Source organism: Lissotriton vulgaris, chromosome 2_1 (genome assembly GCF_964263255.1).
Source record: "Lissotriton vulgaris chromosome 2_1, aLisVul1.2, whole genome shotgun sequence".
Classification (NCBI taxonomy): Eukaryota; Metazoa; Chordata; class Amphibia; order Caudata; family Salamandridae; genus Lissotriton; species Lissotriton vulgaris.
Window position 1 is genome coordinate 1,588,414,919 of NC_141687.1, and position 14,621 is coordinate 1,588,429,539.

The window sequence follows — 14,621 nt, forward strand, 5'->3', positions numbered from 1 at the left end:
GTAGTGGAGGATGCCAACTCCCCTTTCCTGCTCCACACTTGGTACGAGAAAGCCTGGAAACATTATGTAAAGTAGGAGGTGGGCCCCAATTCAGTCAACCCACACAGCCTGGGTACCGAAAAAACAGCTGTGCTCCTGTGGTTCTGAGGCCCTCGTGACCAGCTCCCTCGTATGGGACCCCTCAGGCTTACATTTAAGTCCCCTTATTTAGTGTGTTTTCAAATGGCCCCTTTCTTTGTAGCCCACCAACTACCAACGACCTCGGCACCCTGCTCTTGGCTGAATCTGGGATGCTTCTGAGAATCCGCTGGTGGAATATTGGCCTGGCCTTGCGACTTACCTAAATCCCAAAGGTGAACCTTGAGATCCAACTGTATATTTTTATATGAATTTTTCTATTTTCTCCCATTGACTTTAAAGGAGAGAAATTGCGCACAAATGTGATTAATTTTATGAACTAGAAAAATGTATATCTGAAAGAATAGCTACTGTAGAACAAAGTTCTTTGTCTAAAAAAAGACATAAATATCGATGTCACTTTTGTAAATTGCTACCAGATTTATTCTTTTTATTAAACCCCCCTAGTAAGTTTGTTGAGCGCAATTTTGGAAGTCCCACCATTCCAAGAGCAGTGCCCACACTGCCTGTGAAATATGCGTGAACACTGACTGGGGGACTGGATATGGTGTATTTTGTAAGATATATAGCAATCTCGGTAGGGCCAGCATCTTGAAAAGTGCTGCCCAACCCTTGAGAGAAAGCGGGAGGGATCTCCAAGACTGACATCAGACCCAAGGCGCGTGAGCTGGGGTTCAAGGCGCCTCATTTATGAGAAATGACGCATTGCTGCGTGAAAGCAGTGATGCGTCATTTCTCAGTGCGCACTCCTTGCGACATACCTGATGCGTCATATTTAATGTATAACGCATCATATCACAAGGAGCTACAGATACATCAATATTCCTGATGTATCTGTAAGCACAAAAGTGATGCATTGCTGGAGTGTGTCACAAAAGTGACGCAACTCCAGCAATGCGTCCTTTAACATGGGGCAAGCCCCATGTGAAAGTCCTGCGTCAGTCGTACACCTGCTGTGAAGCAGGCACAAGATTTTTACGCAACAGCCTCCTAGAAGTGACGCAGTGAAATCTCATAGATTTCACTGCGTCACTTCTATGAGGCTTTTTGCGGTGGAACGCCCCCCTGCATACATTATACCTGACGCAGGCATAATGTAGCGCAGGGGTTTACAAAGTGACACATCTGCTTAGATGCGTCACTTTGTAAATAGTGCACAACAGGAGGCATGTTTTACGCCGCTGATGCGTCACAAAAAGTGACGCATCAGAAGCGCAAATTGGCGCAAGGCCTCATAAATGAGGCCCAAGGTGTTTATGGATAAATTCCCCAATATCCCTCATTAAGTATACCCCTAAATATTTAAAGACATCCATTGCAATAGTGGCTGGGTACCTACTGGGGACCCGTGGGGGGCCTGATAGGGGAAAGATCACCGACTTCCCCCAGTTGATAGTGTATACGAAATAGCTGCTGATCAGTTCAAAAAGATATAGCACCTGCATCATCGAGTGATATGGCCCCAGATTTGTTCTTGAGTGTGTGTTTCATTTATTGCCTCTGTGAGTGCAAAAAATGCTTTGCACTACCCTCTGATAAGCCTAACATCTCACCAACAAAGCAACAAATAGTGTGTTAGTATTATCTATTTTTGCCTCTGTTTTACAATTTAGGTCCCACTGGACTCTTCGCACAGTATACTTCATTTCAGTGCATTATATTTTGCGAGCCAGCATCCAACACTACACAGTTGATCTCAAAGATTGTGTTGAAACAAAGAAATGATGTAATGTGAACAGATTCCTGTAGTCTGTAAAATGTGAACAGATTAATGACTTTTTCTAGTGATTTAAGATTATATTTAAATGGGTCTCGCTATTGAGGGGATTATTTATGAGTGGCTTGCGTTGCCGGAGTGCCACTTTTTCTGAAGCTCTGGTGGTGCAAACCTCTCAACCATATCTAAGGGACCACGCAAAGCTACTCCGCGTGGCTTTGCATGGCCTCATAGATATGGAGGAAGACAAAGCAGAGCAAGCTGTTGCGTTGCCTTACTCTGCGCCAGGGATGTTTTCCATGGGCATTATTGTGGGATTTCCCACGCGACACTCATGGATTTTGATGCTACCCCAGATTTAATTAATCATGTAAACTTTGGGCCTGTGCCAATACCTTATGCCTCCCAAAAGCAGGTGCAACAAGCAGGAATATTTTTATTTTTCTTTGTTTTGAACACTTTCCTTGTGTGCCGAATTCTGCAGCACAAAAGGATAGAGGAAAACACCTCTCAGCATTGTTTTTTTGCAGGGAGGTGCCCCTTCCTATGTAAAAACAATCCTGCATGCAATTCAGATACCATTGCATAATGGTGCCAAGGTGCCTGCATTGGTAATATCAATAGAAAAAGGGCAACCCAATACTCCCCAAGGAACTGAGTAACATAAGTTAAATAGATAAGTGTACCTTGAGGAAATATTTTATCTCATTACTTATTCTATATCAAGTCATAAATATGTACATTGATTCATAAGGAACATAAGAGACGTGGTATTTGATATTTTTAGCTTTTGAAATAAATTCAAGTCATAAATCTTTTACAGAAAATGAATACAGGAAATAGGCAACAAAAAACACTACCACATTCAATCTGGCTTCTGGTAGTGTGTTATACCGTTGGTACAGTATGTATTACACAGATATATACATAACGTGCTCCTGAAACATCAGTCAGCTCATTCGTCAGATCTTTTTTTATAAATGCTGTTGTTAATAATTGTAACCCAAACAGTAAAAAGGCGTCGACGTTTCGGTCTTTAACGTGTAATTCTCACCAAGACCATCCTCAGGACTGTGTGTTGCTCAAGGTATTAAGCACAAAGTCAAATTTCACCAATCTTCCTAATCCACTTTGAGATATCTTAACAATAGCCAATCCAATTCCGGCGTGCTCCTCCACAATGTTGTAAAAGCACTTTGGTTTAACCGGGTATCAATCCGCAGTATGCCTCCGATAGTATACCGTTTATTTGTACACTCCGCTCTCGACGGGACACATCCTCGTCTCTTTCTGTTAGCATTGGTACTAGGCAGCAAATTGTGTGCCAGTGCAGGGGAAAAGGACAGGAATGCACCGTACTTTATAAATACAGTACATTCCTGCCTCTTCAACTTGATGTACGGCAACACAGCAATAAGACTTACGCCACTGCCCTATGCCAATTCCCCATAAATGAGGCATTGAGTGTAATATTTGCCTGAGTGGATGAGCTAACCAGGATCACAATATTTATAATATGTCAACAGAGCTTGTCACACTTAGGAAGATATTGCAAAAGCAATCATTTCTTTGGTTGTTTGATGTTTTTAAATTGAATACTTTCCAGCATTTCATACCAAAGCCAAGTTGTATAATCCAATGGATTCTTTCTCAGTTATTTAAAATGGAATAGTTGAAAAAATAGATCAGAAGTAAATGTAAGAAAAGCAAGCAACGCCAAACTGGGACAGCAAGCTTCCCAGTTTAATTTAGCAGACAATTAAGCACAGCGTGAAAACCATAACATAATTTACCAATAATTTTCCAAATTTATTAAAAATGGTAATGGGATAAATATTTGTCCTAGTTTAGAAACCATCACCCTAAGTGTTTTCGGGGAACGTGGAGAAAATGCAAATAAGGAATGTATGTATATTTCTAGATATGTTTTCCAATTAACCTTGGACAGTAGTTGTGAAAATCAATAAGAAGTGTTTTGGACGTTCTGGAAAGAAGATTTAATTGAGGAAGTGCTTTTAGGGAGATTGCGCAAGCACGAGTAGGGAAGATATAATATGTAAGGTATGCTGCTCCTCTGCTATTTTAGAGCAAAACAATGACAGTGACTTTATAGCAAATATTAACTTTTTTATTTCTTGATAGACCATCTTAAACCGATGATCTGTCTAGATTCAGTTAGTTAGGCAGAGTAGGGTTTTAAATTCATTGCCAAAGGTGGGACACTCTTGCCACACATATTGATCCTTGTGACTGAAACAAAATTATTTGAATTTTTTTTTTTTTTTTTTTTATATTCTTCTATAGCGCAAGAATAGACCCCCGGAGGGGTATCTCCGCGCTTTGCCAGTAAGTAAATCCTCAGATGTTAAATGAAGAGGAGAATGGAGCAATTAGAGAGAGAGATCAGTTAATGGGAAATAGATGTGTTTTCAAGACCTTACGAAAGGTCAGGTGATTGGTCAGTGTCCTTATCTCAAGAGGCAGAGAGTTCCAAAGCTTTGATCCAAGGTGGGCCAGGGCTCGCCCCCCTTGTCTGGCCTTTTTTATTCTCCATTAGTTATATTTTATTTGTGTCTATTTGCATGTAAAAATAAAATGCATACGTCTTCATGTTAAACATTGTCAATCATATATATATTTTTAAGTACAATAAGCAATAACTCACCTATACAGGTCTTTCCATCTTCTGCTACCTCATATCCATTCTCACAGTAGCACATCGTTCCATTTCTTGAAATTGCACATTTATACTGACAGGCCATGTGTTGACATTTTGGTAACAATTCTGTAAAGAGATTATTATTCATTAGAACTACAGAACAAACAAATCAAGATGATCGCTGTTTAAACTGCCTCGTTCTATGTTTAGGAAACAAATTAAAAAGCATTTGATCATTGTTGCAGGAAAAAAAGGTGCCAGTTAGTTTGTACACAAGTTGACAGATCTCTCAGTCTCCAGTCATTACTCATTTCGAAAGTTAACATTTCCAGCAATAAAAATGCATTATTAATGTTCTTCTTATTGAACAACAGAGGCGTACTTTGCATGTTTGTGGGGTTTCTTTGGGACATTATTCAATTTCTGTTTTTTTAGGGTAAACATTCTCTTATCAAAATAATATCAACAAAAATCCTCTATTTGCTAATATACAAAAACGACTATGTAGACATTTTGTTTAACTTATTATGTTTCTCTGTAAAAATAAAAAGTTAAAGCAAAATAGCTTGCACTATAGTCTTCTATGCAAGTACCTTTCTTATGTGTTACCACAATTGATTTGCCATCATACAAGGGCTTGTTTTGATTTACAGAAGCATGTATAACCTTCACAGGAATCAATGAGAGAATGTGTGGTTTTAATAATTCATGTGCTATTGGAGCATAACGTTGAGCACTCATACACAACCTAGTGCATTCTCTTTGATTCTTACCGTCTCAAATAAAATACTGCAGGAAAGTAATGTTTGTGCCACAGGACAAAAACACAAACTCTGTATATTGTAAGAGAATGTGTGCTAAATGTGTACCTGTTAATTTACCGAGAAACACAGCATGTTCGAAATGGCAAATAATTGGATTAGGTTGTCATGTCCTTTTGACTGCTCACGGAAGGGTGTTTTGATTTGTTTGACAGGCATTTCCTGGAGGAGTTGTGCCCAAAGGTCAAGCTACTGAGCCATACGTGTTTGCATGATCCTTTCATAATCTGAAAATATCTTCCACGACTAAGCCGTTCTGAATGCTGCAAATTACTTGCAAAGTGAGCAGCCGATAAGAGAAAAGAATAACTGGTTCAAAAGGATGCACACAATTTCCCAATTACTTCCGTGACATATACATCAAGTTACTGCTCACATCAATTATATGCTAGATTTTAAAAAAAAACGCACAGTGGTTGTATTCATATTGTGAATGATAAACACAGTGGAAAGCAGGAAAACCCATATTTCTTCAGTTCTTGAACATTGTTTGCTTTCACTATCACTTCAATATGACGTATGCTAAGGGCAAGTGTATGTTGCTATGGGAAGGCCTCACCAGTTAATTAGGCACAAAAATGGTCCGGAAAGGCATAATGTCATCTCTGGCCATTAGAATACCAGCCCACATTCCAGTTGGGGAATTGGGGGCAGATGTATTAGACAATCATTGGACATACGATCGATACATTGAGGACAATTTTCTTACCAATGTTTTATTAGTCTGTACGAGCCGTAAAGGTTCGGTTGATTTGGAGTCGCGGTTTAATATTGAATAGTGTTTTAGGATGTCAGCATAGAGGATTATGGGAGTTGTAGGAGTTAGTGTTGGATTAGGTGGTAATCTGGTAGCGTAATGAAGAGGCGGGTCGAAGAAATGAGGGAGTGAGTTTCTATTTAAAATCACAGGGAGTAACGAGGAAGGTAACACCTTTTGATTCCTTGAAAGATGAGGACGATAATTTTCTTACCAATGTTTTATTAGTCTGTACGAGCCTTAAAGGTTCGGTTGATTTGGAGTCGCGGTTTAATATTGAAGAGCGTTTTAGGATGTCAGCATAGAGGATTATGGGAGTTGTAGGAGTTAGAGTTGGATTAGGTGGTAATCTGAGGGAGTGAGTTTCTATTTAAAATCACAGGGAGTAACGAGGAAGGTAACACCTTTTGATTCCATGAAAGATGAGGATGATAACAGTTTAGCAGGTATGCGTGGTGGGAAAAGTTGAAAGAAATGGTAGAGGGATGTTAAAGGGAAGGAGTATTTAGAGAGTGGATGGGAGGTTACGGGGAGGTTTGAGAAATGTTTGTAGAGCAAAATAAGGGGAAGAAGGGGGTGAAGAGTATTTACGCAATCAACAGCTGAAAGAAAGGCGGTAGACCCGAAGGTATAGAGAAGTGTTTGAGAGCCACTATTTGAATGCACAGTGGGGAGAGGTAGATATGAGTATCTAGAGAGGAAAGGGCATCTAAACGCTAGAGATCTTTCAGTAAATAGTGGCAATTTAGAGGGATGAGTAATATTAAAATGTTAGAATGATGAATTGAGATGCATGTATCACAAAAATTATTTAAAAATGTTTGTTAAGATATGTCCTATTGTTTGTTCACAGTTTTCCCTGACAAAGGACCCGTGTAAGGGTCCGAAATGCATTGGATAACAATAAACTGCTAAAAGAGAACCATGCTTTTGTACGTGTTTTTGGGAAGAGAGGTTGGTTTGGCCCACCAAAACATGAGAAACCCGGGTAATTTGCATTCCCTTGCCTGAAGATGTATTAAAGAACGATGATTAAACGAAAGGATAAATGGTTGAGCATAAAAAATGGATTTAAACTTGAAGCGAAAAGTATATAGTTGAAGAAATGGATGCAAATGCAATGTTAATTAGAAGGCTGTCGCCACTGGAGTGGGGCTAAAAAGAAGCCTCACAATTTTGATGTTCATGTTCGTCACATGCGAGTGGGCTTGGCATGTCAAGCAGTGAGCAGTGAGCACGCCAAATGATAAAATTGTGGTTAAATATTCGAAAAAAAAACTTGAGCTAAGTTATGGTGTGCAACCCGTTCTTATGTGAGGCAGATGTATCATCACCATCGTTTGCGATTCTCAAATAGCGATTTTTTAGAAATCGCTATTTGAGAATTGCAATTTGGGATGTATGTAGAAAATCGCTATTTTTTAGTGATTTCTTAAAATTCCTTAATTGCGATTAGCAAATTGCTAATCGCAATTAAGGAATAATTTCCCATTTATTTCTATGGGCCAGGAGGCCCATAGGAAGGAATGGGAAGTTATTCCCAATTTGCGATTCGCAATTTGCTAATTGCAAATTGAGAATAATTTCAAGGGTGCAAGGGTGTCTTAAGGACACCCTGCTGCACCCCTGAAATTTACATGTGTGCGCATATGGCGCACATACATGCCCTAAGGGCATGTATGAGTGCCACATGGCACCTTTACAAATGCCAAAAAGTGCATTTGTAAAAGAATTCGCAAATTACCACCAACTACAAGTTGGTGGTAATTTGCGATTTCTTAGTGTGAAATCGCAAAACATTATTGTTTCTTACATAGCATTTAAGGAATCGATTTTTGCGATTCCTTAAATGCTTGCGTAAAAATTAAAGAATCTCAAATTTTGCGATTCCTTAATTTTGCGATGCAATCTTTTCATACATCGCATTTGCCGATTTTTTTGTCGCAAACGCAGCTTTTTTGCGAATCGCAGCGTTTGCGACAAAAAAAACGGATGATACATCCGCCCCTTGGTGACTTCAGAAAATGACATGTAAAAATGTTAATTTGACTATCCATAATTATAACTCTTACAATAAATTACCTAAAATGATCATTTGAGGACAGAATATAGTTGTGGTTTTTCAATTTAACTGTGAAAAGAAATGCACAGCGTAATGAAAATCTCAGTTCCTAGGGAGGGGAGTTACAGTCTGCACATGAAATGGTATAGCAATTGTTCAGGCTGTAGAAGGTTTCATTTTACTAAAATTATTACCTGGTGTGCTAGATGAACAAAATGTGTCTTAGATTCGTATGCAGAAACATTCCCTCTTTTAGTTTCAGGTAGACAAGCCATCAAAAATGGTAGTTATTCTTACGTAAACAGGAAGGCACTTTGCTAATCATATATTTTGTTTTTTATTCGAAGATACACACTGGAGGCAAAAACTTGTCTTTGCATCGCAGCTCACACAAATCGAGCCTTAGTTAGAGTTTGGAGGATGGTTGTGTTCCAGACAGAAGAGCCGCTGTTTGCTCCGCCGTAATGGAAAATCTTTCCATGATGGAATTACCAGCAAACAAGGCTTTGAAAGCCCTGCCTTTTAAAAGGCGGGTCATGTGATGTGGAGTTTACTTTTTACCTGTTCATGAACACTTGTACAGTATGCGAGCTGGGACAGAAAAATCACAAAATCCTATAATATGCACTGAAAAACTTTGGGGCATATGTACAAGCCCTTATCGGCACAGGAACGTCACTTTTTGTGACATTCTGGTGGCGATAGGGGCCTTGCCTTATGTACAAGGCAGCGTTAAGCCATTTAACGTGGCTTACCGCTGCCTTTTAACACCTTGAATGCCACAGCGCTCCGGTGCTCATGACGAGCTAAGCTCGTCATTGCCGTGGAACACTCAGGTGCGGGGAGAATTCCCCCGCTGTGCTGAGCGTCGTAGCTCATGACGAGCTCAGCTCGTCATGAGCATGGGAGTGCTGTGCACGCCCCCCTCCCACCCAGCACAGAGGGGGATTAACTCCCGCAGCGAAAGGGCTAGGTAAGGCACCCTTTCACGCTATGTTTAGCATGAAAGGGGCGTGCAGTGGGTGTTGAAGTGGGCGTTCCACCGCGACACCCATGGTATTTGACGCTGCCCCTTATGTACAAGGGTGGCGTACATTGGAGGCAGCACCAGAAATAAGACCAGGAAAATCCTGGTCTTAAGGTGGCGAAACTAGGAGAAATACATTATTTCTCTTTGTTTTTGCTTTTTTCATGTGTGTTGCCTTGTACAGCACACATGGAAAAATCAAAATGCCAAGGTTTGTTTATGTACAGGAAGGTACCCCTTCCTGTACATGAACAAACCTTTTAATAAAACGCAATTTTGTAACTTTCATGTGTGCTGCATGAAACATCACTCATGAAAGTTAGAAAATGGCATTTTAGGCTTGTTTATGTGCAGGAAGGGGTACCTTCCTACACATAACCAATCCTCCCCTGCGCACAGACACCTTTGAACCCTAAGGGTGCCTGGGTTGGCGCTAAGTTGTTAAACTTAGCGCCATCGTAGGGATAAACGCAAGGCTGCACCACATTCTGGTAAATATGGTGCAGCCTTGTGATCCCGAAGTGGGGGAGCGTGTCGTTAAACCTAGGAGGCTAACAACACACTCCGCCACTTCATTGTACATATCCTCCTTTGTTTTTCATTATCAAGTGACAGAACCTAAGTTTTTAATCTACTTTACTGAAATAAAGTGAACAAATGATGCAGAGAACCCAAATATCTTCACGGTTTTATCATGAGAAAACACAGTTAACTTTTACTTTTGATTTCTGATGTGACCTTTATTTAATTCAGATTATTACACTATGGGAAGCTTAATGCTTGTCCTAAGTGATTTATTGTGTTGCAATATGTGGTTACTCTGTTGATTGCATTGAGAGAGAAGAAACTAGATTCATGAGGCGGCTACTTGGTTTGCATCAGTCAACCCCCTCAATCTCGGTGCTCTAGGAGTTAGTTGTAAAGTATATTGAAGATAGAATTAAACTGGTCCCTGTGATATTATGGCCATCTATATGGTGTAACCCTGCAGACTTTTTCGAACAAGGGCTACGAATTGATTATCATTGACCAACTGTTGTAGAATTTCAAGTTTTAAATATATTAGAGCTAACTGGTTAGTAACTGGTTTCCTTGGTCTAAATAAGTAATCACTTTACCATCTATTTGCAGTTTAAAAGAGATGGAATCAATCTACTGACAAGCTCTGTTAAAAGGTATTATTCTTTCAAGACAGTGGGATAGTACCATAACTGGTCCTGTTAGTCTATAACAATGAGAGATCTAGTTTTCTCAGATTTGGTTTCTTCATCATTTACTGTCTGTCTGTATTGTCTGTTTGTAAAAGGTCACTTTTCAAGGCAATGTATACATGTTGTGCTTTTGATAACTCACGTATTCAAACGTGTGTTCGATATTCTTTTTTTGGCACATTTTATTCTGGAACTTGAAGATGGTTTATGGTACCGATTTTAAAGGATGGTAACATTAGGGCTTGTCTAAGTGCCAATTTTATTCTTCTACCAATATCCTCTTTTGTTTTTCATGCACTAGGTAGAGTTTTGATCCAAGGCAAACGAGAAAATGAACAGTTGAAAGTTGAATGTGTCATCATCCAACACGATCTTGGCTATGTCATATTCTTTAACTCTAATGCAAAGTCATGTGGATCCTATGAGTCTCTCTCTGACAGCTAGGATGTCAATTTAAATAAATGAAAATTCCAAACCCAATGATTACATCATTTGAAAACACCAAAGTACGTCCCTCTCTGTAATTGTGAATCGTGGCTCCTGCAAGGTAAGTAGCAAAAATGGAACTTGACATATGTTCTAAGTCATGTGTTTATATCATGACCTTACCTCTTCCCTCTACCTAAAGGAGTTTAAAACTAGGGTATTCGATTCACAGTTACTTTAACAGCACATGTGAAAGATTGTCTAAGTAAGGTTTTGGTATGCGTTGAATGTGAGGATGACTGTCAAAGTAAGAAATGTAATTGTAAGAAACTGGGGGCATATTTACAAGGGCGTAAAAAGCCCAAAAAGCAGAGATAAAAATATTGCTCTATTTACAAGAGGGTGCTAACATGCATAATCGCATGTTAGCACCCTTTTGTACTACGCCTACCTTTGCATCTCTAATGAGATGCAAAGTGGGCGTTCCTGACATACACTACATGTCAAGACATCAATACCGCGGCTTAGTGCTATCAGCAAGGATGCCCTAGCATTTTAGCAGACGTTTGTTTTTGGAGAAAACTGCTGTTCTCTCCAAAAACTAATGTCTGCTAATATCTTGACTTAGCCACCCCTAACATATGGGGTGGATTTTGCTGATACAACCCTGTGGGTCGTATCAGCAAGCTTATCACCCTTTTGGAACATAGCTGGAAAACCAGAAATGTTCCCTGCAAAAGGGAGATAACTTAGCTATCACTGGAATTTTTATCACCCTGGAGTAACGCGTTGTTAATTAAGTGCTTCCATAGTGAAAATAGCGGAGATAGCCTGCGATAATCTAATTATCGCTAAGCACGACCAGCCATAATTATCGCTGGCCGTTGCTACTAATGTAATGTAATGTAATGTGTCTTATAAAGTACACTGCTGCCCTGAGGCGTCATGGCGCTGTAGACCGCTTGGGAACCTGTCCTGGCTTTCCCTGTGAGATGGTCCGTGCTGGGTATCTCCAAGGTGAAACCAGGCATCCCCGGCGGATGTGGGTGGCCGTTGTAGAGATGAGGCAAGCTAATGCCCAGAGTTGCCGAGTGTGATCCCTGGTTAGAGTAGGCACCGAGGCGAGAATTATCGAGTCCGCTGACCTTGGTCCACGACCCTGCCGCGTCGGGAATTGAACCCTGGCCAGGGCTGTTTTCTGCTTCCGGGTCTGCCGCCTCTAACCAGTGAGCCACACCACTCCACCACTATGCCTCTTTGTAATTAGTTTAGGGGTGTAACAACCCATCTCAAGTAATAATCCTAATTCTGGTCAGGGTAAACAATTAAAGTCACTAAATGAACATGAGCTCAACTCCCTGATAGCTATGGCACAGAGCAGAGGTCTGTCCAGTGTAATAAGCATTCCTTCATCCATTTTCACTTCAATTCAGTCGATGGGAAGCTCTCTTCCCACTGAGTTTGGTGCCTGCCTCGGTCGGTAAGCAAAAGAAGGGGCTGACCAAGTGCCAGCTATCATTTGAATAAACTATGAGAGTGGAGGCCTCTTCGAAGTGAATTAAGTTCTGAGGTCCACCTGAAATGGCCACCCTATCAGCGGAACAAAACCGCCTCCCCACACTCAAGTATTTGTCTTTGTTTCGAGAGAGAGCACTTTTCACACCTCATTCAGGGCCATTCACCAGCTTGTAGCCCAATTTAAAATCAGCCTTTTGAGTTTCAGGCTGGGAAAAGTGAACCCTAGGGACTGCTAGATACCTCAATCTCTTGTTAGATGCATAGTTTTCTCTTGTGGAAAACGTGTTCAAGCATAACATATCTAGAGTGAACCTGTGGGACTGCATGTGGACCATGGTGACATGCACCGCACTAGTAATGTTCAGAGCTTGATTTTATAAACATGTTGGAAGCCAGGAGGTAACCCATGTCTTTTTTGTCCACCATTGAATGCCCCTGGTTCTATTTTCATTGGTAATGTGAGTAATAGGCATAATATTCACAAAAATATGTCTGTTACAACAGGAAAATTTAACATCAACAAGGCTTAAGTTTTGGTACTCAAGTCGGAAAAAAAGCCCATAGACCAAGAAGGTTGAATCTCAACTGATTATCTGAGAGGAGAAGAGCACCTGTACTCAAGCTAGGCCTGGGTGAAATTTACATAACACCAGTGTAATTTGCTTAATTTCAGGAATTTTGTGTTACTCTTCTTACTAGAATCCCAAAATTGTGCCATTACATCACTTCACGTAATTAAGCACTATTTGCAGTAAAGATTTAATAAAAATGGTGCAAACTGAACTAACAATGTATGGAAATGCATGGGAACAGCAAACTTTGCGCAGCAGTTATTCATGGTGCTTTTGTTTATAGAAACCCTCATATCAAAAACTGACTCAAGGACACATTTCAAGCTAAAATCTAGGGCAAAATGAAGGATTAGCATTTCAAGTTATTACACATAATTTTGCATAGTTTGCCCTAATTTCTCATTATTGCCCTGTCAATCCTATCACCCTTAAATTGGTCTTCCCCTAATCTTTAAGTTTTTTACCTCTAAGTTTTGCCTAATCTTTTTTGGCCTTAGGACTATAAGCAGTTTACCAATGCTAATAATTGTTAAAGGTCTTGTGCTTCTTCACCCAAACATGTGTGTAACTGGTGAAAACATAATTGACATAATTAATTTACCTTAAAGTCCCTTGTAAGGTGGAATACTATATACCCAGGGCCTGTAAGTTAAATGCGACTAGAGGGCTGCAGCACTATTTGTGCCACCCAGAGAAGTAGCCCTTCAAACCTGTCTCAGACTTGTCACTGCAGTGCCTGTGTATGGAGTGTACTGCCACTTCGACTTGGCATTTAAAACTACTTGCAAAGCCTTAAACTCTCCTTTTATTACATATAAGTCGCCCCTAACATAGGACCTATGTAGCCCTAAGGACAGGCTACCATGTAAGAAAAAGGTAAGATATCTTCTTTTATCCTTTACATGTCCTTGAAGTGACAAGCAGCCTATTTCATTTTTCACTACTGTCAGGCCTACTCCTCTCTTATGTTAGCCTTGGGAATTCCTTACTATGCTTTTAAGTTATAATCTCTGATCAGAAATGAGTAGCTTTTTTCATGTTTAATACGTTTGGAATGGTATTGATAAATCCTACTTAATGGTGAAGTTGGATTTAACATTACTATTTTAGAAATGCTACTTTTAGAAAGTACACGCCTGTGATGGGTAACAGCTACACTAAGTGCTTTCACTCTAGATAGCCACAACCTCGGAAGGATAGGTGTGTCCACATTCATGTGCATTCTGATGACCTTACCTTGGCAAGAGGGGTTAACACGACTTCAATAGTTAACAAAACACACAGGTAGTAGTGATCCCTAAAAGGGAAATATCCGCACATTCAAAAGACACAATATGGTAAATAGTAAATTTAGCGTGAAAAGTCAACGTAATTCAATATATTTCAAAAAACGAGTGCTAGCTCAACCCCAAACACCTACCACCTAAAGGTGTTATTAGCACAGACTAATGTGCAACCACTTATACTAAAACTGAGGCACTGGCAGCACTCCAATCAGTCAAATATTGATCCCTTAAACAGAATCTGGAGAAGCTAATGGTATGATTCATATCAGAATGAGTAAGGGCCTGATTGTTGGCACAGGAATGGCAGTCCACCATTTTGGTGATTACGACTTTGAAAATTGTATTGGTGGAGGACCGCTGGCTGCGCAAGGGATCAACCGTTCCCTGGCGGTAGCGCAGGAGTGCAAAATGTATTATACTAAGCAGG

At 40.2% G+C, this 14,621-nt stretch overlaps 1 protein-coding gene across 1 annotated transcript in view; it reads right to left on the reverse strand.

The window, feature by feature from the left end:
- The window catches only part of LRP1B (LDL receptor related protein 1B), a 3,669,685-nt gene that overhangs the window by 2,858,894 nt on the left and 796,170 nt on the right, over positions 1-14,621 (reverse strand). Inside the window, exon 4 of the mRNA XM_086955170.1 lies at positions 4,521-4,640. Coding sequence (XP_086811296.1) covers positions 4,521-4,640 — 120 coding nt within the window. The remainder of the gene's footprint in view (positions 1-4,520; positions 4,641-14,621) is intronic.